The 27,614-nt window shown below is 41.1% G+C and overlaps 1 protein-coding gene across 1 annotated transcript in view; it reads right to left on the reverse strand.

The window, feature by feature from the left end:
- The window catches only part of NOX3 (NADPH oxidase 3), a 151,383-nt gene that overhangs the window by 96,435 nt on the left and 27,334 nt on the right, over positions 1 to 27,614 (reverse strand). The window contains exon 2 of the mRNA XM_075200411.1: positions 90 to 185. Coding sequence (XP_075056512.1) covers positions 90 to 185 — 96 coding nt within the window. The remainder of the gene's footprint in view (positions 1 to 89; positions 186 to 27,614) is intronic.

Raw genomic sequence — 27,614 nt, forward strand, 5'->3', positions numbered from 1 at the left:
ATGAATCAGGCCCAGTATGTACAGTATAATTAAAAGAAAACATCATACATTTTCTGTTAAAATATATATGTAAAATGTTTTATACATACACCCAAAATGACTCGAGTATAATGGTAGGAATCTGCCTTTTCATACCAGATAAAGGTGTCGATGAATAAATATGCATTTAATGCCAGCCATATTAACTGCAAGAGAAAATATTTAATGTAAAATTACAATACCATAAAACTTTAGATATTAAACACACTAAGCTTAAAGCAAAAAGAACTTAAGCTAGTCACACATTGCAGCATTTGAAAATTGAGCAATTGACCTTAAATTATAGCATGTGTAGCCACTTAACAAGCCCAATAATAATCCGGTTGAAAATGATCGGATCATTATTGGGCATGCTTGTTAAGGTAGTTGGAATTTGACATTTCACACTTTTTCATAATGTGCGGTCATCTTTCAACAGCTTTCAACTTTTATGTGTTATAAAATATTATCATCCATTTTGTAAATAGAGTATAACCTCCAAAAAGGTTACAGAAGACATTTGTGAGATACTTGACTTCAGTCATGAGGCTAAACGTATATTCTAAACTGCTATCTTACTTTCACTGGACCTTACAAAAGACTTTAACATTCTGGATTGGACATTTTATTGAGACATGTAGCGAGGAAAAGCTACAGGTACTATCAATGCTATTTTTGTTAGAGGTGTCAGCCTTATGTTTAGCGCCACCTTGTGGTGTAATCATCATCATCATCATTTATTTATATAGCGCCAACATATTCCGTAGCGCTTTACAATTGGGGACAAACATAATAAACTAATAAACAAACTGGGTAAAACAGACAAAGAGGTGATAAGGCCCTGCTCGCAAGCTTACAATCTATGGGACAATGGGAGATTGACATATGAGGTTAAGTCTACATTTTGCATTTTGGCCCAGCCAGACTGCAAAGGTAAAAGTGACTCATAAGCTAAATGATCCCGTCACACAAAAATGTTGGTCAAGGGGTAGTTGTCTTGTGTGAAATTGTGTAACAGGCGGTAACAGGGTAAAGGTAGTGAGGTTAAGAGGGTGGCTGAGGAATATTATAAGCTTGTCTGAAGAGGTAGGTTTTCAGAGAACGCTTGAAAGTTTGTAGATCAGAGGAGAGTCTTACTGTGCGAGGGAGAGAATTCCATAGAGTGGGTGCAGCCCGAAAAAAGTCCTGTAACCGGGAATGGGAGGATGTAATGAGGGTGGATGAGAGACGCAGATCTTGTGTAGTACGGAGTTGCCAAGTTGGGAGATTTTTTTGAGACAAGAGAGGAGATGTATGTTGGTGCAGCTTTGTTGATGGCCTTGTAGGTTAGTAAAAAAAAAATTATATTGGATTCGGTAGAAAACAGGCAGCCAGTGTAGAGACATGCAGAGTGATTCAACAATATTGTTGAATATTCAACAATATTGTAATGTTATTGTTCTTATGTTTTGCCTGTATTTTTGACTTTGACGTTGTTAGCATTGTTCTTCTTAACTTGGCTTCTGTTAACTAGCATTCTGTGTCTGTCATGCATCTGAAACATGCTGTTAGAGGTTATCTAGCCCATAAATGTTGCCGCTTATATACACAACTTTCCAGATTGTGGTAAGCTCTGTAGCAGCAAGAAAAAGACAAGGATTGGATGGATATTAGTCAAAGTGAAATTACAGCCACTGTCCCAATTAGTCCAAGTTTTAAGCCATTTTCAAGAAGGAGCAAATTGTAGCAACTACTAACAGAATTCCTTTCCCAGATGGGATGCAGCTAAGTGGCAATTTGAATAGTAACTGGGAGAACTTCAGGGCTGAGTTTGAAGATTTTGCTTTAGCCACAGGCCTTGATGACAAGCCAAATGAGGTGCATGGAGCCACGTTTAGAGGATGATGGGCAGTGAGTTTCGTCAGGTTTATAAGCACAACCTGAACCAAGAAATCTTACATTCAGTAGAGACATACTTCAAACCTGCACAAAATGTGATCTATGAAAACAAGAGGAAGGCGAACCCACCAACCACTTTGTTATCCGACTGAGAGAGAAAAGACAGCAACATATGAGAATGGTACCTTAAAAGTTATACGAGACAAATTAGTAAAGATGGACGGGCTCAGTTCCCCGAGATCCGAATCCATCCGAATTTCGCCTATCCAAGTACCGAGCCGAGCATGCTCGGTACTCTCCCGCCCATTCAGAATCGAAATCGAGGCAAAACGTCATTGTGACGTATTCGTATTTCTGATCTCGGTTCTCGCGAGATTTGAAAAGCAAAAATACCAGCCTCCACAGCAATCTGTGACGAAATGAGTGGGATAACCCTGTGAGCATTCGGTGTCTCATTTCTCACATAATGTGGATTATAGTACTTTTTATAGCCCATGCTTTGTTCCCTAGCTCACCAGACAACAACTGCATTGTCCAATAACATGTGGCTAAGGGGACATTGTAGTTCAGTGTACATATGTATATTGTGTATTGTATATTGATGACTTGCAGTAAGGTTGCTATTCATTGTTTTTAAAGTGAAGCCAGGGGGATTGTGGGTAGGGATCAGGTTGCCATATGCTGGAGTAGAAAAACTAATTAGTGTCCATTGTTCTCACCAGGCTAGTCCAGACCATCTAACAGGGGAGGTTCTCTGGAAGGACAGCTCATCTTCACTCCCCTGTCCAACCCCCCCCTAGTCCAGCACTGACCAATGGTTAAGGAGAATAGACCCAGGGGTTTGCCCAGGGAGGGGAAAGACTGTGGAAATTAGATATGTGATATAAGGAACAACTCCAGGGGGGAAGGGTGTTCATGCTGGGATTTCATTCATGAAGGTGCATCTAGTTTTGAATTATCGTTTTCTGACTAGTCTATATATATGCAGCTGAGAGGGATCCATGGGTCGTGAAGTCTGGACAGCAGGTGACTATATCTCCTTAAGTTATTGGTGTAAGGGACAGATAATGTGGTAAACCTGCCTGGCATTTATTTACTGTGTGTACATAAGATTCTAGTGTTGTTTGTATGACAATAAATATACTGTTGTATGTTTATAACTGCATTTTGCCTGAGTGACCATACGAATCCTAGAAGGTACTGGGTAGACTTCCCTGGCATAGGAAGGCACCCGTGGGTGGCCAGCCAGCGTGAAGTGGGTAGCATTGGGCCAGATACACCCGGTATCTTCACACAATCCATCGCCATTTGACAGAGGGAGAGAGCAGGGTTAGGTCACAGGCTATATCAACGCAGGGACAGACCAATAATTGGACACATTATTGTTTCTATTCTATACAATTCTAATATTAATACCAATTGTTACAGCAGTAAGAGGAGGATAGAGGAGGGTTTTTTTTTACACTTCTGGCACTCCAAGTGCTTTTGGGGTGTCCCTTATTCACCATTGTTTTGCAGTAATTTTTATGGCTGTCAAAAGTCATATTTGTCAGCAGTATCAAAACAAATATTTAGCACTACAAGTGCTTTTGGGGTGTCCCATATTCCCCAGTGTTTTACAGTAATTTTTCTGGCTGTCAAAAGTCATATTTGTCAGCAGTATCTAAAAAAAAATATTTTGCACTACAAGTGCTTTTGGGGTGTCCCATATTCCCCAGTGTTTTACAGTAATTTTTCTGGCTGTCAAAAGTCATATTTGTCAGCAGTATCTAAAAAAAATATTTTGCACTACAAGTGCTTTTGGGGTGTCCCATATTCCCCAGTGTTTTACAGTAATTTTTCTGGCTGTCAAAAGTCATATTTGTCAACAGTATCTTAAAAAAATATTTTGCACTACAAGTGCTTTTGGGGTGTCCCATATTCCCCAGTGTTTTACAGTAATTTTTCTGGCTGTCAAAAGTCATATTTGTCAGCAGTATCTTAAAAAAATATTTTGCACTACAAATGCTTTTGGGGTGTCCCATATTCCCGTGTGAAACACTAATGTTTCTGGCTGTCAAAAGTCATATTTGTCAGCAGTATCTAAAAAAAATATTTTGCACTACAAGTGCTTTTGGGGTGTCCCATGCAGAGCCGTAACTAGGCCGGTGCGGGTGGTGCCATCGCCCGGGGCGCAAGCCCAAGGGGGAGCAGCAGCCGCCCACTACCTGCCTATGCACCCTGGCTCAATGACAACCACATATAGCTGGCGATATAGCCAGCTATGTCGCCAGCTTCACACACACACAAAAAAACTCATTACCGGCATTAGAAGCACCCAAAACAGGAAGGTCTGCATTTGGAACGCATGTGCGTTCCAAATGCCGAATTTCCTGTTTTGGGTGGAACGACTGCATCTAATGCCGGTAATGAGTTTTTTGTGTGTGTGTGTGTGAAGCTGGCGATATAGCTGGCTATATCGCCAGCTATATGTGAAATGCCGAATAACGAGTGTCATTTACAATAGGCAGTGGCAGTTCAGCAGAGCCAGGATATCATTGCTGTGTGACAGGTTTTATACCCCAAGATGTTGGCTTTGAGGGTTACAAAGAAATTGTCTGGAAAATGAGCAGGTACAGTCTATAGGCATAAGTTACATTCCACATGTTTTTTGTTCCTGGTGTAGTGCAAAACACAAATACACAATGCACAACACTAAACGAGCATGAGTATATTTAAAAAACGAGAAGACAGGGGAACTGACTGTACAATCTTATGAGCGTGTTGGTTGGTCCTGAGGTTGTCTTAAGCTGAACTTTCCATATACCACATAGACAGCTTGGAACACATATTACTAAAACTTGTAAAGAGTCTGAAACACCTTCAGCCCAACTAAGCTTCAGGCAAGTCTGAGCTCATTGTAGAAGTGCATGTAAAAAATAAAAAGGCACGCTTAGCACAAAAGGAGACACTGTGTACCAGCTTGATGTAAATTGTCCCAATTGTATCTTTAAGTTAACAGACAATTACTTTTTGTTTATGCTAAAAACTAGAAATAACTTTTGTAATTTCATATTATTAATTTCCTTGGGACCATGTTTCTTTCTAAGGTAGTAGACATAAGTGTCTGTGATGTGTGCCACAAGTAAATTGGGTGTGTATGTTGCTGGTGCAGAACTGCGTATTGTGAGGACACTGGGGATCATCAATGTGGGTTAAATAAATCACATAGGCAGATAGTGGGTGAAAGACATACATTACAAAACATTTCCGACCCAACGATCATTTCAGTTCCCTTTACTTTCATCAGGGGCAATAGTTAGACACTGCTGCCATCCTTGTATAACATGTTCAGAGCCATAACTAGGCCGGTGCAGCCACCCGCTTCCTGGCTCTGTATGTACAGGCTTTAACTTCCGCAGTGGAACGCTAGCCACACCCCCACATTAGGTTGGCCACACCCACTTGACAAATGTCACTCCCACTTAGATGGGGGGTGCCGGTGCCCTATCTCGCCCAGGGCACTAAAATGTCTAGTTACTGCACTGGTCCCATATTCTCCAGTGTTTTACAGTAATTTTTCTGGCTGTCAAAAGTGATATTTGTCAGCAGTATTTCTAACATTTGTTTGCACTACAAGTGCTTTGGGCTCATTAAAAAGGATTCAAAGCAGTCCACATATGAGCAGAATCAGCAACCAGGTTCTGTCACCAGTCCTGATGGTAGTGTTCCCAGTACGTCAACTAGGAAAGGCGATGTAAAAGTACAAAGTCTTCTTAAATCAGGGAAAAAAAACACACACCAAAAAATAATTTACTGTGTTGAAGTGAAAAAGAAGTGTAACTGAGGAAAAGTTAACTGCCGATAAAAAAAAAAAATTGCCAACATGCCATTCTACACACGCAGTGGCAAAGAAAAATGAGGCCTTCGCCTTTCTCTATTAGTGGCAGAATAAAAAAAGGTTACTGACCCTTCTTCTTGTACAGTCACTCGTGACCAAGCAAGACCAAGTAATTTGGAGTCTAAAAGTGGTGCACAACTACTGTTACGCTTCAAAGCCAAGCTGCAAGAAAACAGTAAGGCATTAGAGGATAATGTATGCTCTGAATCGTAAATGATACCAATCCCTGTGGAGAGTCCATCCACCAGTGGTATTTCTAATCGTGAGCATTCTGTTAGTGACAGTGTACCCATAAAGAAGGGTCCTTTCAGCAGTTCTGCTGATGTGTGCCTTAGCAGCCCGAGTGTAGCCGGTGATACACCAATTGAGGATGCCACTTTGGAATTAGAAGAGGATGAGGAGGAGATTTGTGTAGGCGACGAGGGCACTAATGATGATGTTGATGATGTTGATGATTATGATGCAGACAGATACCAAATTTCATTTCTCAATTTCTGCTTATATTCTAGACCAGTGATGGGCAAACTTTTTCAGAAGCGGGCCAAATAAAAAAGAAAAACTTTAGGCAGGTCAATACAATTTATTAAAAAACTCAAATATCGAAATATATAATACAAATTTTTTGAATGGGATGGGAGGGTGTTATATAGCAGTGTTACCTCTATAAGTGCAGCGATCGTACAAACACAGCACTTATTTCAGCACGTTGTTGCAGATCCGTCTTTCTGGTGAGCCACTAACTGACAACACAACAGCCAATCGAAATCCGCCTTGGTATATGGCCCAGCCCATCTCTTCTCACATGACTTTCAGCCATTAGGGGGCGGGCAGGTGTTTGAGTGATTGACATACGAAGTGTCCTTTTAGGAAGGAGGATGAAGTGTAATGGAGGAAATAGCTGGGAAGGCATAAAAATGAAGGTTCTGACACACAGGGTCGGCCCTAATAATTTTATGCATATTTTAATGAAATTTTTTAAAATATTGGCGGGCCGGATAGAACCTCTAAGTGGGCCGGATCTGGCCCGCGGGCCGTAGTTTGCCCATCACTGTTCTAGAGTCTATAACGGCTGAATAGTTTTCTATTTTACTCCTAGTGGAGGGGGGGTCTGATGCAGACAGATACCAAACTGCCTTTGTCCATTTCTTTTTATATTCTAATTCTATAGTCTATGCAGGCTGCTTTTTTTCTATTCAACTACAAGTGGAGGGTGGGGGGGGGGGGTCATAGACAGCCACCAAACTACCTTGGTCCATTTATTTTGTATATTGTTCAGTCTATGCAGGCTGCTTTTTTTTCTATTCAACTACAAGTGGAGAGCGGGGGGGTCATAGACAGCCACCAAACTACCTTGGTCCATATATTTGTATATTGTTCAGTCTATGCAGGATGCTTTTTTCTATTCAACTACAAGTGGAGGGCGGGGGGGTCTATAGAGACTGAAACCAAACTGCCTTTGTCTATTTTAATTTATATTGTACAGTCTATAACGGCTGAATTTTTCAGCATTTTCTACAAGTGGAGGGGGGGGGCCTAGAGAGACAGAAACCAAACTGGCTTTGTTTATTTCTTTATATATTTAACTATAAGTGTAGGGTGTAATATACAACCAAAGACGATGGCTGCATTGCCAATAGGCTAAGATGAAGAGGAAGACAATCAGGTTTGTGTGCAGAATTAAGGACGGCCTACCAGGGATTAAACTGTTTTCTTCCTAATTTATTAGCTTTAGAATTACCTTACTTATCCAAGAAACAGGTGGAGCACTAAATTTGGTTATTTTATGCCCAAAAACATTGATTTTTAAACAAATTTGCAAAACAAAACCAAACAAAACCAAAACCAAAACACAACGGTAATCCAGATCCAAAACCAAAACCAAAACACGGGGGTCAGTGAGCATCTCTACAAATTAGTAATAGATGTAAATAAGGAGAGCACATGCCAGAGTCTCTTAAGAGAATGGAACTTAGCCTTAACAGCAGCTATTGAAATGTGTTTCACAGCAGAACTCACTGGCTAAATAAGCAGAGCAAAGGATAACAGCGCATCACTGGTGACTTGGTCAACAGACAACTGTATAAGAATCTACACAAAAGCTCACCAGCAGCCAAATACACAAAATGCATAAACCGTGGCAAAATGCATACACAAGAGAAAGATTAGTGCCCAGCATTTGGAAAAACATGTAGATTTTGTAGGATTACAAATCATTTTGCTAAAGGGTGCTTGTCAAGCAAGTGAACGAATTTAGCAGGGACAGTACACACTGTTAAGTGACAACTCCAGCTGAAGCAGACTTACCCAGTTCCTTGGTAATTTACTAAACATGCATTGATACTATAAGATCAGCAGGAGGCCAAAAGTAATTTGTACATCTCAAGTTGTATAATAAGAGGCAATCCTGCCAGTTGTACATCCTGCTGGGTGTACATTGTGATGTGATGAGTCTGAGAGACAAGATGAAGCTAGCACCTAGAACCCTGTTACAGCCTAGTGATACCAAACTGAAGCTGTATTCTAAAGAATAAATGAAATCATTGGGACGGTTCTGAACAGAATGTGTAGCTCATGGGCATACACTCATGCTTATCTTTGAGATTGTGGAATCACATTAAAAACCATTACTGTCAGGCTCCACATGTGAGCACCTGGGTCTGAACTAATTCACCATTCTGGCTGAGCTACCTAAGAGGTGTTAGGAACCCCTCCAGCCAGTGCGACAAAACCCGGAGTCTGCTCTGAAAGTCTGGTGTTCACTGGAGCCCCTAGTAGTGGGGACAGACTTGGCCACAGACAAACAAAGGGTCGTGAGACGTGCACTGACTGGGGAGAACCCAGCGATAGTGTGTAGGAGCAAACAGCAGAGTGCATCCAAGCAAGGGTCGAGGGCCGGCAGCAGACAGCGAAACCAGTAAACAAGCTGAGGTCAGAGGTCACAGACAAAATAGCAGCGTAAGAGTCCAGGCAATAGATCAGGGTCAGAAGCACAGGTTCAGAGTCCAGGAACAGGCAAGGGTCATACACAGGTAATCAATCAGAGGTAGAAACACCAACAGAGGAACAAGGTAGCAGGCAGCAGAACTGAAAGCAGGACGCTATAACCGGCAGTGAGGCTCAGTCCTCACTGCCTTAAATAGTACAAGGGACCAATCAGAACAATGCCCAAGAAACCTCCACAGGAGTAACCTAATTGATAGTGTTACTCCTGTGGAGGCCAATGAGACCAAAAGGCACCCAGCAGTAATAATCAGCCCAGCGGCTGCATAATGAATCACTGGCATACAGCCAGAAACAGGTCACAAGGGCCCCCTAAATCAGCCACTATTGGTTGTGTTTTTACTAACTCTGTGCGCACGCACCCGGCTATCTGACAGCTGGCCGGGCGGTGCGACAGGTGAGTGCAGGCGTCCCGGTTGTTGCCTAGGCAACCGGGACGTCGGGACCGGAAGTGACGTCCCGATAGTCATAGCGACGGCTGGGACAGTTACCAGGGACGAGAAGGAGTCGCGGCCGCCGCGACTAACAAGAGGAACATCATTTGCCCGGCCCACTGACAGAAGAGCAGTGATACCTATGATGATGTATTCAAGGGGCCAGTTTAGTTTGTCCCAGAAGAAGTACATTTCGAAGTCGACCCACATAGCCATCCTTTCAGTGTGGGAAATACAATATGCCAATAACCCTCAATCCAAGATTGAAGGCTCTACTTGAAGCATTAAACAGACAGCCATAATGCACTTGTGACTGAACCAACTGACAGCTTAGCATATGCATTGCCCTGAAATTCCTAAACTGCACTATCTCACTTAATAATGCCAACATCGGGGGTTGTCTTATGAAAGCTGCCAAAAGCACTTGCTTTCACATTGGTTGATGCAGGGGATGTATTCTTGCAATCCAAACTGGATGACGGAAGCAACTATATCACCTTTTAGATCACCTGGGCCTGGAAAAGGCTTTAATTTCCGTTTTGAGTTTCCCTTGCACCCTAGGTTAATAAGTGAAAGCAACATGAGATCTTGAATGGGCTCAGTAGTATTGTGCCAATAGAGGATGATATTCTTGTGGTTGCCTGTTGCAAGATAGACAAAGAAGCAGAGGATGACCATGACCACAAGTTTCTGCCATTGATGGGTTATTGCAATCAAGTGAAACTAAGACTATATTTACTAAACTGCAGTTTTGAAAAAGTGGAGATGTTGCCTATAACAAGATCAGATCCTAGCTTTCATTTAAATAGTGCTCTCTACAAAATGACAACTGGAATATGATTGGTTGCCATAGGCAACATCTCCACATATTCAAACCCACAGTTTAGTAAATATACCCCTCAGAGTGAATAAACTGCAATTTAAGCTGAAAGAGGACATATGATGTCCTCCGAAGATTAGAAAGTTAAATTAATTATTATTACCATTTATTTATATAGCACCAGAATATTCTGAAGTGCTTTTCAATTGGGAACAACACAGTAATAGAAAATAGATTGGGTATTACAGACAGGCACTGAGGGCCCTGCTCACAAGCTTATAATCTATAAGCGTATAGGGGTTTGACACATGAGGTTAAGTGCTACATATTGCTTATTGGTCCAGCCAGATTGCAAAGCAAGAAAGTGATCTTTATGATCCAGTCAATGTTGGTCAGTGGTTGGGTTGTTCACTGAGTATAGAAAGAACACAGGCCAGTCTGAAGAGGTGGCATTTCAGAGAACATTTAAACCATACTTGCCAACCTTTTTAAACATCTTTCCGGGAGATCCCAGGCAGGGGGGCGTGGTTGGAGGGTGGGAGGGGCGGGACGCAGTGAATCGTGTCATTTTGGCCCGGCCCTGTGACAAAAATGGCATTTTGTCGCAGGGGGGGCGGGGCCAAAAATGACACCATTCACCGCAAATCGCTTTATTTTGACAGCAAGATGCCATTTGCGGGATATTTGCCTGCTCTCCCGGGAGTCCGGGAGACCTACCTGAATTTCAGGAGTCACCCGGACATTCGGGAGAGTTGGCAAGTGTGATTTAAACCAGAGGAAAGTGTTGTTGTGTGAGGGAGGAAATTTCACAAAGGGGATGCAGCAAGTGAAAAGTCCTGTAACTGGGAATGTGAGAAGGTAATGAGTGTGAATGAAAGAGACAGATCTTGTGAAGAACGGATTTGTTGAGTTAGGAGATACTTTGAGACAAGTGAAGAGATGTAAGTTGGTGCAGTTTTGTTGATGATCTTTTATGTTAGTATTTTATATTGGATTTGGTAAAATAAAAAATAAAAAAAGAGGCAACCCATATAGCAACTGACAGAGAGGATCAGCAGTGATAGAGTGGTTTGCAAGGAAAATCAACTGCTGCATGGAAAATAGATTGTGGAGGTGAGAGTCTGATTCGGGAATGCAATTGCAGTAGTCAATGCAGGAAATGATGAGTGCATGAATTAAAGTTTTTGCAGTGTCTTGTGTGAGATATGAGCATATTCTAGATATGTGTCATGTTTCTGGAGAATATTTAGTGTATCCCTTGTTTCTGTCAGTGAGTGGTACTCACTCAGGAGCGCAGAAAGACAGTCAGGAAAGCGAGCCAACAGAGATGGTGAGAGATCCAGAGGGGATAGATAAATTTGGGTATAATCTACATAGACATGATAGTGAAATATGTAGTTTATTTGTTTTCCAAGAGAAGTGGTATAGAGAGTGAAGAGCAGAGGGCCTAGAACTAAGCTTTGTGGTACTCCAAGTGATAAAGGAAGCAAAGAGGAGTTGGATCCAGTGAAATTGATGCTTAAAGAACGATTAGATAGGATGAGAACCAAGATAGGAGAGTGTCCCGAAGACCTAGGGATTGGAGCATTTGTATGAGAAGAGAGTGGTCAACAGTATCAAATGCAGCAGACAGATCCAGGAGAATTAGAAGCATGCAATGGACTTTAGATTTAGCAGTGAAGAAATCATTGACAACCTTAGTCAGTGCAGTCTCTGTGAGTGTTGGGATGAAAGCCTGATTTAAGTGGGTTCAATAGGTTGTATGAGGAAAGATAGCATGTGAGGCAACTGTAGAAAATTCTCTAAAGAAGCTTAGAGTCATGGGAGCTGATAGATGGGGTGGAAATTTGACCCAGAAATGATCAGAGTGGTCTTGAGATGCCAAAACTCACAGATGTGAAGTCAGTTGTCACAGTTGGCTTACAAGAAATTGATCCCTGGGCTCTGCTGAACATGGCTAAGCCCACCCACGGGAGCGGAGTCTAACAGACAGGTGGTTTTCACCAGGATCCCCCGCAAGGAGGTATGGTCTTAGCTGCACCAAGTCTGCAGGTCGCGGTTCCGTGAGTGAGTGTACAGCAGAACACTCACTGAAGGTGAAGTGGATGGAGACGATGGAGTCCACAGATGAGTGGTATAAATACAGGCACAACAATAATATAGGCTGATGGTCAGCAGCCAATGAGTCACTAGGAGAATAGGTGCTCTGTGGTATACAACGAGAGGACAGAGGCTGTCACTATGAAGTACTCTGGAGATGGTAATGAAAGTACTGGAGCAGCAATAGTTCAACACAGCCAGAGGCTGAAGGCTGACTGGAGTTGTGGAGGTAACTCGTAGTAACAGCTGATGAGTCACAGATGTATTAGCGACTCTGAGTGGTAGCGATGTGAAAATGGAAGCTGTCACGATGAAGTACACTGGAGATGGTAATAGAGGTACTTGAGCAGCGATAGTTCAACACGACCAGAGACTGAGAGCAGGCTGGAGGAGCGGAGGTAACCCGTGGTAACAGCTGATGAGTCACAGATGTAGTAGCGGCTCTGAGTGGTAGCGATGAGAGAACCGGAGCTGTCACAATGAAGTACACTGGAGATGGTAAGAGAGGTACTGGAACAGCGATGGTTTAGCACAGACCACAAACTGAGAGCAGACTGGAACACAGGCAAACCACAAGGAGACAAGGAACTAGAACCACAGGCTGCAGGAAGTGAGCTTGAAGAACAGGCATCAGACAGGTGAATCCAGGAGGTTTAAATAGTGCTCCAGAAGTGCTTAGCCAATGAAAAAGAGGGAGGAGGTCCTGAAGTGCAATAGGCTTGCACCTGCACAGATTTGAATATAGCTGAATGAATGAACTGGAGAATGTCTGATGCTGGGACATGGCAAATTCCAGATGAATGGACTGCAGGTAACGAGACAGGTACTATCTGTGGAACCGGAGCGTTACATCAGTGCAGCGTTTTATCGGGTTTGTGACATATCTGGTCATCTTTCAGAGGTGTGTGTCTCCTGGATAGGGAGGTAATCTGGCACTGGCTTCCAAAACATGACAATGCAATGCAGAAAAAAACATTTGGTCACTGTCAAACCTGTGTTAACGTATGATTTTTGACACACTAGTCACTATACAGAGTTATTCAAGTAAACATTGGACTCTCCCAACATGCAATGTGAGATCAAAGACTGTGTCAGCAACTGTTAAACATATAATGCATACGCGCATGTACAACAAAAAGAAACCATGATGTCACATGATATTCTGACACGTCCATGACATATTGATTGCGTGGATTTAGTCACCTATGCAGACAAGGAATTACTATTGATAGTTGACCACTACTCTGATTCTTGGGAAGTAGAGCTACTCCCAGACATGTATGCAGAGGCTACAATCAAGCATTGCAATGCACAATTTGTGGATCATGCCAGCCTGATCGAGTGGTTTCAGAAAATGGACCTTAAATTACATGTGGGCAATTTAGGCAGTTTGCCTCAGAATGGAAGTTTGAGCATGTCACATCTCTGCGCCACCCAAAATCGACCGGTATTGCTGTCAAGATAATGAATAATCTGTGCAAAAAAGCTAGCAGTGACAATACAGACCATTAGAAGGCCATACTATATTGGAGGAACACCCAACAAAGGGCATTTGTATAAAAGCAATCTGTTCCCTCTGTATTCTACGTCATGGCATTACGTTAAAAAAAACAACCATTGAATTATATTTCAAACAAATATATTTTAATAAAACATTTATTAATTCATTATTTACAGTTATCAATTTTTTTTATTTTGGATACTTTGGGACCGATTCAATTTGGCCATGTTAGTCTAGAAATAACGTTAATTGTATTACTGTTAATACAGTAATCTTAACCTGGATGTTTGCTTGTGGCCCCGAGGGCTGAGAGAAATAATCAGCATTAAAATTACCGTACTAATGGTAATACTGCACACTTTTACCATAGTAACGGTAATAGTGCACAGGCTACATTATTCCTACAATAGCGCAGCCAAATTGAATTGGCACCTTAGAATTACTATGATAAAAAAAATGTATATTTGTTTTTGCTTTCCATTATTATTATTATTATTATTATTATTATTATTATATATTACCATATATTCTTTTGACTTTTACTGATTGTAGAACCCTTGTTATGTCATTGGCAGTAATAAGTAACTTCCTTTATTTGAGACCGAAAAAACAATCGGTACAATAGAACGTTATGTTCAGTAGTAGAACAACTAGAGGATACATTTATTAGATAGTAAATGTAATTTAAAATGTAATTGACTCACTACAGTACAAAGAGGTAAAGAAAGACCCTCTAATCTAGAGATGCTCAGACTCAGTTTTCTGAAAACCGAGCCCACCCGAACTTAGGGGATACAAGTAGGCTCGCGAGCTGGCTTGTTACTTTCTCGCATCCTCGGTTCTGAATCGAGGCAAAACGTCGTTGTTGCCTTGTCTGATCTCGCAGGTTTTGGATTCTATAAGTACCTCCCTCCCCAGGAGATCCAGTGCCATTGCTCACACAGAAAAAGGGGTAGCAGTGTTCTTGTCACTCTCCAGTCACCAGTGACATTGTTGAGTGCCATTGCTCATACAGAAACAGGAGGGGTAGCAGTGTTCTTGTCACTTGACAAAAATTGACTGGAAATGATTGGAAATTAATGTTATTGAGGTTAATATTAATGTAGGGATAAAAAAAAATAGCCAAATTATGGGATTTTAGCAAAAATAAATAAATGGGGATTTTAGACAAAAATCAGGATCCAAAACCCAAAACATGCGAGGGCGGTTTTGCCAAAACAAAAACCAAAACACAAAGTTAATCCAGATCCAAAACCAAAACACGGGGGTCAGTGAACATCTCTATTCTAATCACTAATCACTACACTAATTGTAGAGCATTCCACAAGGTGACAATGATAGTGAGAAATAAACCTTTTACTAACTAAAATATACAACTGATTATATATTAGGATTAACAGCATTTATTTATTCTTGTAATTGCCAAACAATTTAGTTTTTTAGCGAGTAATAACTATTATTTTGAATTAACATAAATATAATATGCCTGTAACCAATCTTGCAATGTGCACTAGTATTGTATATTTGTATTAATAACAGAAAGAGTGAACATGTATGCTTTTTAACTATTTTGTTGCAATTTTACTGAAAATATAGGAGTTAAGATGTGTATGATAAGTTTGCACTTTAAATAATTGAACCTATTTGAAATCTATGAATAATGTGGGTAGCTGTCAATGCCTCACTATTGTTTAGCATCATACACTTTCTCTTTGCACCAATTCACCTAAATTCAGATAAAAATTTAGCAAATAACAGCAAAACAGATAAAATAATTGTACTGTGATTTGTTTGCCTATTCAGATATGTAAATAGTACTGTAGGATTAAATAAACAAAAGAGAAAAAAAAGACAAAAGAAAAAAAAAAGAGAAGCGCCAAACATAGTGTAATATCATCAATTTTAGATGTGCTAACGAGTACTCCAAATTAGTCTCGTACCAAAAATAAGTGATAAATTTGCTTATCTGTTTAATATCCCACTGGTATCTAGGTCTGCTTCCAGTGTGAATTGTGCCTTCTAGTCAATAGATTCCACACTAGGAATGGTTTGAAATGTTCCTCCTCAGCGCAAACAGACAGGGTGTGTCTGTCTTAGTGCAAAAAGACAGACACACCCTGTCTGTTTGCGCTGAGCAGGAACATTTCAAACCATTTCAAGCATCTTAGGGCCTGATTCATCAAGGTACGCAAACTCATGTTTCATACTTTAAGTGACACAAACCCTTATATTTGCATTGGAGTTTGAGATTGAGTTGACTTTGAGTGCCGTATCTGCTCTGTTTGCGCTGCGTATGTGGTGTTTTACATAGCTCAAGTCCCGTTTAGCAGATGCGTATGAGTTTGCGTACTTGATGAATCAGGCCCTTAGTGACTGATATACAATGCATAGGGCATCCTAGTGGCTGACATACAATACTGAGAGCATTCTATTTACTGATATACAACACAGAGCATCCTAGTGACCACCATACAATTATTATTGATTATTATTATCATAGATCTGTAAGGTGCCACAGTGCTCCACAGCGCTGTACAGTTGGGAAAGCAGGGACATACAAGATAGATAAAATAAGTTCAGACATAAAAACAAAGGGTATGGAAGGTGCTGCTCATGAAAGAGATTACATTTTGAGTGGAAGAGGGCACACCTGAAACAAGAGGAGCAAATATGGCTAAGAGTGGAGATTGGGACAGTTGTGAGGGTGCTTTACTGTAAGTAGCATCATCCACAATAAGCTCTAAAAATGAGATTGGTTTTAGAAAACGTGTAAAGATTTGAAGGCTGTGGGAAAGCCTGATTAGGCATGGTAGGCAATTCCATAAGTGGGTAACAGTACTAGAGAGATCTTGTAGACGGTGGTGAGAAGTAGTTACAAGAGATGAGATAAGACACAGGTCAGAGGTAGATTTAAGAGGGCAGCAGATTGATATGATCTGAAATGTACGTTATTAAGGGCTTTGCAGGTAAGGGAAAGTAATTTGAATTGGATTCTGGATAACACAGGGAGCCAGTGTAGGGCTTTGCAAAGTGGTGCAGCAGAGGTGGAGCGGTGGGAGAGGAAAATCCATCTTGCAACAGAATTTACGATGGATTGAGTGGAGATACATTAAAATGGGAGATGATGAGAGAATGGATAGGAGTTTTGGTAGCATGTTGGGTAAGAAAAGGGCGTATTCTGGCAATGTTTCTGAGGAGTCAACAGGACTGGGAGAGAGTTTGATTACTAAAGCAGAGGGGTTGTCAAGCATGATGCGAAAGCAGTGGACTTGGGAGATTGAGAAAGTTGTGGTGTTATTGATAGTGATGGAGATTTGAGGGTAGGTGGTAACTCTGGGAGGAGGGAAGATAAAGTTCTGCTTTGAACATGTTGAGTTTTAGGTAGCATTGGGACATCAATGTGTAGAAAGCTGTAAGATAGTTGATTACATGAGACAGTACAGAAAGGAAGAGGTAAGAGAAAGAGATATAGATTTAGGTGTTGTCAGTATAGACACGGAGTCCGAATGAGCGAATTAGTTGCCCAAGAGAAGATATACAGTAAAAAAAGTAAAGGCCCAAGAAAAGAGCATTGTGGGACCCCAACATAGAGTGAAAATGGAGGGGAGAATGTGCCAGAGGAAGAAACACCAAAAGAGCGGTTTTAAAGTTACAAAGTGAACAGAAAAGAACTGTGTCACAAAGCCCAATGGAATGAAGGGTGTGTAGGAGAAGAGGGTGATCAACAGTATCAAAAGCAGCAGCGAGGTCCAGGAGAATGAAAATGGAGAAATTACCCTTAGATTTTGCAGTAAGTAGATCATTGGTCACTTTTGTGAGAGCACATTCAGTGGAATGTTGGGGGCGGAAGCCTGATTGCAGAGAGTCAAGAATGGAATGATAGGAGAGAAAGTGAGAAAGGTATTTGTACACTAATCGCTCAAGTAGTTTGGAGGCAAAGGAGAGGAGAGAATTATCTTCTTGATCACCACACAATACAGAGAGCACACTAGTAACTGAAACACAATACAGAGAGCATCCTATTGACATATGTACAATACAGAGAGCATCCTAGTGACTGCCACTCAATACAGACAGCGTCCTAGTTACCACCACACAATGCAGAGAGCATCCAAGTGACCGCCATACAATACAGAAGGGATCCTAGTGACCGCCATACAATACAGAAACCATTCTTGTACATATGTACAATACAGAGAGTATCCTGGTGACTGGCATGTAATATAGAGACCACCCATGACCAAAATACAAAACATAGAGCATCCTTGTGACTTCCATGTAGTACAGATAACATGCTAGTGACAATATACAATACAGAAGGCATCTATGTGTTCAATAGAGGATACATAGAGCATCCTAGTGACTGCCATTGACTACAGAAAGCATACTACGGACCACTGTACAAAACAGAGAGTGTCAGACATTGTGCAGCCCGACCCTTTCTTTGTTATATATTTTGTGCCATATTCTACCCATATCTTGTGCCACCTATTTGATTTACCATCATATGATGGCTCCCCTTTATGGATCCTCATCATGTCATGCTACCAATCAATTTTCATTCTCTCTCATGTCATACCCCTTGTATTGATTTACCATCATGGACCCATTTATTGATTCTCCCCATATCATGCCAAACCTGCATTCATTGTCCTTCATATTGTTGCCTCCTGTATTGAATAACTTTATATAATTGCAACTTTAATGTATTTGCCCCATATCATACACCCCTGTATCACTGCTGCCCATATCATGGCTCCAGCCCTCACCTGTATATGCTCCCCCACATCATGAAGCCCTGTAAGGTACATGTGTTGCTGACAACAGAGTCACATACATAAGGGTAAAAGTTTCTTGCAGAGAGATCTCGCTGTTAGTCTTCCCAGAATTAACTCGTCTCACTAGACTAAGAACTCTGCAGCCCACCCTCTGCAATGAGAGACAGTGTGGCAACAAATCAGTATGAAGCTCTCAATATGATTTGCTGCCAGGCTTTCTGTCATTGAATGGTCACTGCTGGAATGCCCACATTGGGTTGCTCCCCTCAACCCACAATCCCAAAGGAAAATTAATAATTTTAAGAAAATTGGAACAAATTAAGAAATACAATTGATTAATCAGCAACACCAGGCCACCGGCCTACCAGGAACAGTGTCAGTAAGTTCTATGGCGAATCTGCCTCTGCAAATGAGTCAAACACATTAAGTTATGGACTGGCTAAACCATGTTGGAAGTAAGTCAAACAATTTTTAGAAAGTGCATGCAGGTTGTGTCATGTGCCGATGATAAAGAGAACACAAGAAAAGGTAAAAGGTAAAGAGTAGCATTTTATAGACTGTTTGTGCCATCCAGGCAGCACATGGTAAGCGTCAATAAAATGGGACTTCCATATGTACCACATCTGAGAAACACATAATTCTCACCCCTACAACAAATCATTAAGCTGTGATGGACACTTATTTGTAATATGGGAAATTAAACTGATAATGTAATGCCTGCCAGTGCCATAACTGTTGGTTCTTCAGCACTTGCAAACAAGTTGCATGAAAGCATTTAATCCAAATTGCCATGGAATAAAGCTTGGAAAATTAGCCCTGACTCAAAATATGGAAATCATCATTGTCTCCTCGAGTAGAAGAACACAGTACCTAAGAATCTAAATCACATTTACAACAATAAAAGTGTAAATGTCCTGTGTAGAGTAAAAAGAAAAAGGAGAATGAATTTTGAGAATAAGATATACAATTATTTCATTGCAACTCAGCAGAACAGCAAGAAATGAAATAAGTCACAGAATATATGTGTCAGATATATTAATAACAACCATGTGGCAATGAATGCAATAAAGAAATTCTGCAGTTACCAAATCTATCTCCTATTCCCCCAAAAAAAAATTTGATGGGAATGATGCATAAATGTTTTGAGAAACAGGATAATGAAGCACCAGCAAATTCATCATACTTGAATTGCCCAATAGTGCTTCCCATTGATGGTGTTCCATGGAATGGTGGCAGAAAAAGCTTGACCAAAGGCAGGAATTATCAAAATATATAATTAAAACTCTTTTCTCCCTATTTTATGTATATTAATGAATCAACTTGTCATCATAATCCATTATATGTTAATCAGAGAGAATGTTTTCATGGGGCAAAATGGGTCGATAAAAGCACAGAAGTGCTTCTGGAAGGAGCAAAAAATTTGTCCCATTAAAAAGGAAAATATGCACCCTTAGTCAGATCTGAGCTGCTGCAACTTCGAATATTTTTGTCGGTGGGGGTGGTTGTATGCCCAATCACAAAGTAGGAAGCGCCCCAGAAAATGTAAAAATTGAGACACATGTGAACATCGGACCGGGTTACTAATATTAGTCTGAGAAACTCAAAGAAATTACACGTTTTCCCTTAGTAATATATCTATAGACGAGGGACATATGTGGAAGCCTTCTGATTGGCTTCTTTACGTCCCAGACATTGGGGTAAATGTATCAAGCTGAGAGTTTTCCGGCAGGTTTGAAAAGTGGAGATTTTGCCTACAGCAACCAATCAGATTCTATCTTTCATTTTGCAGAATGTACTAAATAAATGATAGCTAGAATCTGTTTTTTCAAACCCGCCGGAAAACTCACAGCTTGATACATTTACCCTATTGTGTTTGGCCTGACTCTTCATTGGCCTTACTTATTCAAAAATTTTTGTTGAATCAGGACTGAAAATCAATTCACTAATGGTGAACCTCTGAAGTTTGGTCAAATTTCATAATTGGCTCAATTGATTCAGCCATCTCTACTCCCAGAGAACTTGTTGTTTCTACAAATATACTAATAAATTATAAACAGTTTTCCACTACAGCTCAGGATCAAGTTCTGAAAATAAAAATAGGATTCACTACTACTTTCCATGGAAATACCACATAATGAGAACAGAGTCTATTAATGAATATACAAGTTCTAAAGACCCAGTAAGCTTTCTATCATTAATAAATAAAGACTTATGCTTATTATGCAGAAATGCAGTACGTAAGTCAGTGATGTATATAGCTCTATGAATAACAACCTCAGCAGTATCAGAAGGGGAAAAATTAAGGTTTTTAATGAAGTTTGACAGAGCAGTCTATCATATACACCACCATGACTATGTACTTAAATCTCTTTGCAACCTAAGTTTAATACCTTTGATAATCTGGTGCACAAGTAGTTATAAGTAGTAAATATAAACATTCTCACACAGCGACAGAAATAAATGCCAGCACATTTTAATCTGCATTATAAAATATTTGAAGTTTGTCAGGGTATCTTAATTTAGTAGCAGCCACTTAATGTTGAAACAGAGGCCAATTAATCTAACACAGAGTTTCAGCACAGAAAAAGAAACTCAAAAAATGTCATACAGCATTTGGATTCCTTTTCACTATAGACAATACAGGTTAAGAACCATTATTTTATTTATCTGTTGTTGGTATTAGGTATAACACACAGGCTTATGTATGTTTTGTATATTTATGTATGTTTTGTATAGGAAATGTGCTACATATACACACTAATTACTAAAATAATAAATAATAAATACTCTGTCTCTTAAAAAAAAAAAAAATACAAGTTAGTACTGACACTTACCAAGATCAAGAAAGTTGTGGTTTCATTTAAAATCCAGTAGCCCATTTCAAGAAATAGCCTTTAGCACTTACTGTCTGTCCTGGTTCAGTCCTACTGCTTTGAACTGAAGCATTTGTTCTTGGAATTTTCTAATTAAAAGGTATCTGCCAAAAGGCCATCACCATCCTGTCAAGATCATGTGACTAAGATGCACATAAAGGTGGTCTATGTCCAGTGTCATTCCTTTCAGTAAATAACCTGTTATTAATTCATTGCCCAATAGGTGATCTTTGTTTGTACTTATCACTAAAACCAAATGGTAGTATTAAAATGCATTTAAGGCACACACATTTCATGAATTTAAAATGTTGTTTTCTTTATTAGGTAATGGTCAATCTTGTTAACAATAAATAGGTTTGTAGGTACCCTGAAAGCATAAGTATTAAAAATAAAAAATATAAAAATATTACATAAAATAACATTGAATCAAATCAATTAAAAACTGTAACTTAATTTATGTGTAATATTTACAATGTACATAATACAGCCTTTAACAGACAGACAATAGAGAGATGGAAAAAGCACAATGTTTAGATAAAGTATCATATTAGGTATTACTTAAAAGGCAGCTGGCACTTTTGCCAACTGCCTCATAATGTTCTTTGTTTTGTTGCAAATAGAGAGGTCTCTCTCCCAGAAACTCTTCTTGATGGTGGCTGCCAAGCATTTTTCTCCTCACAAAAAGACATTTTACACATCCCTAGAAGTGATGTAAGCAAGAATTCAGTCTATACTTTCAATTGGACACATGTATTTTATATAGTAAAGGCTTTTCTAGGCACATTCTTACCAATGTAATAAAAAACATTCAAATGAATAATAGTGGCCTATGTAATGTATACAGATACGATAAGCCCTCATTGGCATTATTAATTTAAGACATAATTTAGGCTAAAACAAGCAGCATTTTAACAGAGATACACATGTAATTCAGGAATACGAACGTCTGAAAAAAACTTCTTTTGTTGAATATGGCTCTAGGTATGTTCTACTCTGACAAACACAATACACTGCAGGATACGTTCAATTCATATGTGGAATAAAAATTCTTAGTAGAAACCACAGAAAAAAATTAAAATTCAATTATCGTCCCTGTTAACAACATAGTCATTAATGAAAATATTGTAAAAAAAAAGTTTTCCTTTTTTCAATGAAATACATATGTATTTCATGTTATTAATGTCTATTGTACATAAAAGACATTTTTCCAGTTTCTCCTGATTGCAAACAAATGTTCTAGCAATGCATACGTGATCATCATTACTATCAGTACTTGCAACAGCTACAGAGTAGGTGTGGCAAGTGATACAACAGAAAAGCACATACCTTAGTGGTGCCCAAAGCTTGAATTGGATGCTGCTTCGTGTGCTCAAGCTTGGCATGCCCTCACTATACATTGACTATGTGCATATGCCTATTCCCCTTCCCATTCCATCCATGAAATAGTAGACTGTCCTAAGTCTCCTTTTGCACTCAAAGATTAATTGGATGCTCTTGCGTATAGTCCTCTTCTGTGCATGCCCAGTGCGATTTTACACAAAATACTGCCTATATCGGCATTTACATTCCTTCGATTTTGCTAAAGTGTTAGCAGGCTGGACTTTGAAGTGTAAAAGCAAATGTAGGCTGTCACGAACACGTTCCCAGCTGCCGTGACTTTGGGGTGTTTGCTGTATGAGGTCACACACGATTTCAGCCTGTTGTCTCTCTCACCTATCACACAGGTTCTAGACCTACATAATCGCCCCCAAACACAGCCCTCTCACACCCCCAGACACTTCAAGGTTCAGCCACCACCTATTGGGTACTGGCAATAGGACCCCAATATACTGTCCCACACTGGCACACAGGCTTCTAGTTCCACAAACTAGCAAGACTCACACCAGCACACACAGGGTTAACTCTTCACACCTCCAGACTGTTACACAAATGTAAATACAAGCACACACAATCAGATGTATCAACAAATCACACACTGGCATTCCAAGGGTATACCTGGACGAGCAATCTCTTCTAAAAAGGCTATGGATTCTTTAGAGTATCAAGGACGCAACTTATTAAATTATAGATTTAATATACAAAAAGTACAGAGCAGACAGATAACGAAAATAATGAATAACAATTAATACATTTGACATAACAAGCAAAAACAGTTTAAAATAAAAAGGATTACATTCAGATTTGCACTTACATGAATTGCATTCTGGCCAAGGGGATTTGGCTAAGAAGATGGACAGCTTATCAATGTAACTTGATTTCCCCAGAAGTCTGACACTTTGTCCCTCCTTACACAGGTTTTTAAGCAAACTCAAATGGGACGGCATTCACAGGGGCAGTGTGAATGCTAATGTGGGGGCGGAAACGTCCCCTGGGTGTCACTATACTTTGCTCACAAATATTCCCAGAGTCTTGACCTGTTTGTAATTCTTTGCAGATATATCTCAGAGAAATAACACCCCCTCAATAAACCAGTCATAATCTCCCGCACATTTAAATACCAAACATGAAGAGATTACAACAATATCCAATCTCATCCTGAAATACATGTGCCTATGGCTGTTCCCTGTGTAGTTGGTATCTATGTTTCAAGACCCATGTGTGGATTTTGCCTCTCAGTACGGAGTGGCATCCAGATTTCCCAAAACAACATTTTCCTTTGAAGGTCATATTTCTATATACCTGTATAGGCTTTCACATGCTGCCTACCAGGATCTTCAGCTGTGATTGGCACCACAAAGTCTATTCAAGTGTCTAAAGCACACAGTGGGACGTCCTGGAAGCTGCTAAAAGTGGCAGGCTTATCTCCTCACACTGGGATGTAAAAAACCTTCAAACACAATTACATCAGGCTTTGCGTCTTTAACTTTCACACTACCTTATCAATGGATTCATTTGATACAACTGTCACGGGCACTAGGAGTCTTTACCCAGGGATCACCAGATGGTAGGCTTACCAGAGCAATGTAGATGGTAATAGGGTACTCTGGTAGCTGGGTGATCACGGAACATGAAATGATGGCCGATGAGATGCTCAGGAAAGTCTATGACTAGCAACACTGGTAATAATGAGGTAATGATACACAAGGAACTGTATGGACAAGGGCACGTGAAGGTAGTCAGTGGTCTGCGATAGCAAGTTGTACCACTGCTATAGTGAGGAGGAATGTCCAACAGAAACAAGGAGGTGATGAGAGTCAGCGGTCTGCGGGTAGCAAGTTGTACCGCTGTCTGAGTGAAGGAATGGAATCCAAGTGGAGGTATCCAGGTAGTCAGTGGTCTGCGGTAGCAAGTTGTACCACTGCTATATATATGTGAGGAGGTGCACGGGGGAAGACTGCAACACAGGATATACACAGGCACCTTATACACGATCCACAGTAATATGCACAATACAGGTATATATATACGTAAATGACTGATCAGGTCTGCAATCTAGAAAGTCTCTTGAAGTAGTCCAGCACAATGATAACACAGTCAATGATGGCAATAGACTCAGCGGATAGCAGACTCCAGAGAGAACCAAACACAGTCCAGCAAGATATGCAATACACAGCACAGTCAATGAGAAGTATGCATACCGTGGTTCAGCAGTAGCAGTCAGATGGGATTGCAGAGGTACCTGAGCGGCTGGAGACCGACTGGATAGGAAGTCCCTGGATAGGAGAAGCAGCGGTCTAGCAGGTGCAGCGCACAGGTGAGTAGACCAACAGGGACACGAATCCACAGGAGCCAGCAACACGTGGAACTGGACTCATAGGAAACCCAGGAGAATGGAGATGATCCAGCAGAGGGTAGTAGAAGAGATACAAATCCAATGCTGACAGGAGGGTAGAGGCCAGTGGAACACGTGAAGGCGTGGAGAGTGGATCAGCAGGAGATGGACGATAGCGCTGACCACAGCGGCAGGACTCAGCGGCACACGGAGGTAACCAGTAGCAACCACAGGAACCAACAGCGATGGGAAACAGGAGTGCAGCGCAGGACAGGAGCTGTAGATCACGAAGTGTAGCAGATGGTAATGAAAAGCGGCAGTCTCGAGGAAGTCACAGCAAAGATGAGAAGAGAGTGTAGTGCACGGAGGCAGCGGATAGTAATCAGCTGGCAGTCACGATGTTGAACACAGGCGAGTTGCAAGCAGGAGACTGTAGTGCACAGAGGCAGCGGATAGTAGTCAGCTGGCAGTCACGATGTTGAACACAGGCGAGTTGCAAGCAGGAGACTGTAGTGCACAGAGGCAGCGGATAGTAGTCAGCTGGCAGTCACGATGTTGAACACAGGCGAGTTGCAAGCAGGAGACTGTAGTGCACGGAGGCAGCGGATAGAAATCAGCAAACAGACTTGATGAGAAGCAGGTGAGTGGGGTAAAAGCTGGAGTGCACGGAGGCAGCGGATAGCAATGAGTAAACAGTCACATAGATATAAAATAACGTTGAAGTGGTGTAGAAGACTGTAGTGCACGGAGGCAGCGGATAGGAATCAGCAAACAGTCATGATGACACAGATGATGGTAGAAGTGGTATGGAACCACAGTAGTAGAAGTGGTTTGGAAACCACAGGAATCAGCAGCACTGAATACACAAGTAATACAGGAACACCTTCAGAGACTCATGAGGAATGAGACTCCAAGATCAGGCAACGTGGTAGTGACCACAGGTGCTTAATATAGGGAGGTTGCCTGATCTGCCAATTAAGTTAAAGGGGTATACACTGAAGTATAGAAAAGGGCTGCGCATGCGCAGACCCTCAGGATGGCGGACGGCCACGGTTCCTAAATGTCCGGGAAGAGGCACTCACGGTCCGGTGAGTGACAGTACCCCCCCTTTTAAAGGTGGGCACAGAACGCCTGGAACCGGGCTTGTCCGGATTTTTGGAGTAAAACTTCTTCAAAAGGGCAGGAGCATTAAGATCTTCAGCTTTGATCCAAGAGCGCTCCTCAGGACCAAAGCCCTTCCAATGAACGAGGAAGTGGAGGACTCCTCGCGAAATTTTTGCATCTAGTACCTCGGTAATCTCAAAATCCTCCTCCTGATGAACTTGAACTGGCTGCGGAGCTGAGGGAGGAGTTGAGAAACGGTTGATAATAAGAGGTTTGAGCAAGGATACATGGAAGGCATTAGAAATCCGAAGACTCTTAGGAAGAAGGAGTTTCACACATACTGGATTGATAACTTGAATGATCCTATATGGACCAATAAAACGAGGGGCGAATTTCATGGATGGAACCTTCAAACGAATATTTTTTGTGGATAACCAGACACGATCTCCAATTTTTAGTGGTGGAATAGCCCGCCTCTTCTTATCAGCGAAAGATTTATATTTGACAGATGTCCTCTTTAAACAGGTTCTGACCTGAGACCAGATATTTTTAAAAGTCTGACAAACAGTTTCCACCGCAGGAACTTGGGTGGGCGGGAGGGCAGGAAATTCCGGAAAAGACGGATGGTGACCGTGAACCACCAGCACTTGACTTTTTGAAGATGACTCCTGAGATCCATCTTCAACGTCCGATGACGTCACGAACGCCCGATGAGGAGGACGGCGTTCAGACTGAACCTTATCACACAGATTCGTAGATGAAGGATCCTGTGGAGGAGGCCCTGGTGGAATAGACGAATGCTGTCTTTTGAATGAAACCACTTGAGAGAGGCAACGATGATGACATTCAGCTCCCCAAGATATAACTTGAGAAGTGCGCCAGTCAATCTGGGGAGAATGACACTGAAGCCATGGAAGGCCTAGGACAATCGGACTTGTCGTAACAGGAAGAATTAAAAACGATATCTCTTCATGATGCAGAGCACCAATCTGAAGGGTTACTGGAGACGTACTCTGGGTGATGAGACCGTTGATGAGACGTGATCCATCGATAGCCGTCACAGTAATGGGAGTTTTCAAAGTAATCACTGGTAGGGACCATTGATTTACTAATGATTTGGAAATAAAATTTCCTGCTGCTCCGGAATCAATCAATGCCTGTGACTCATAGGCTTTGGTAGCAGAGGAAATCGTAACATCAAAAGTGCAGGCTTTTAATTTCGTAGAAGATGGCGAGGACTCCAGGAACCCTAACCTTATCTCCCCAGTATTGGTTAGAGCCCGGCATTTCCTGGGACAAGAATTGAGCATATGCGTAGAATCGGCACAATAGATACAAAGTCTATTCTTTATTCTTCGGTCCCTCTCCTCTAAAGTTAATTTGGAGCGACCTATCTCCATGGGTATCCCCGGAGATGAAGCTGGGTGAAATTGAGGATTTGAGAGAAGAGGTGTTTTAACCGAAGTTGTTTTCTCAGGTTCTCTTTCACGAAACCTCAGGTCTACCCGATGGCAAA

This window comes from Mixophyes fleayi, chromosome 3 (assembly GCF_038048845.1).
Source record: "Mixophyes fleayi isolate aMixFle1 chromosome 3, aMixFle1.hap1, whole genome shotgun sequence".
NCBI classification, from domain to species: Eukaryota; Metazoa; Chordata; class Amphibia; order Anura; family Limnodynastidae; genus Mixophyes; species Mixophyes fleayi.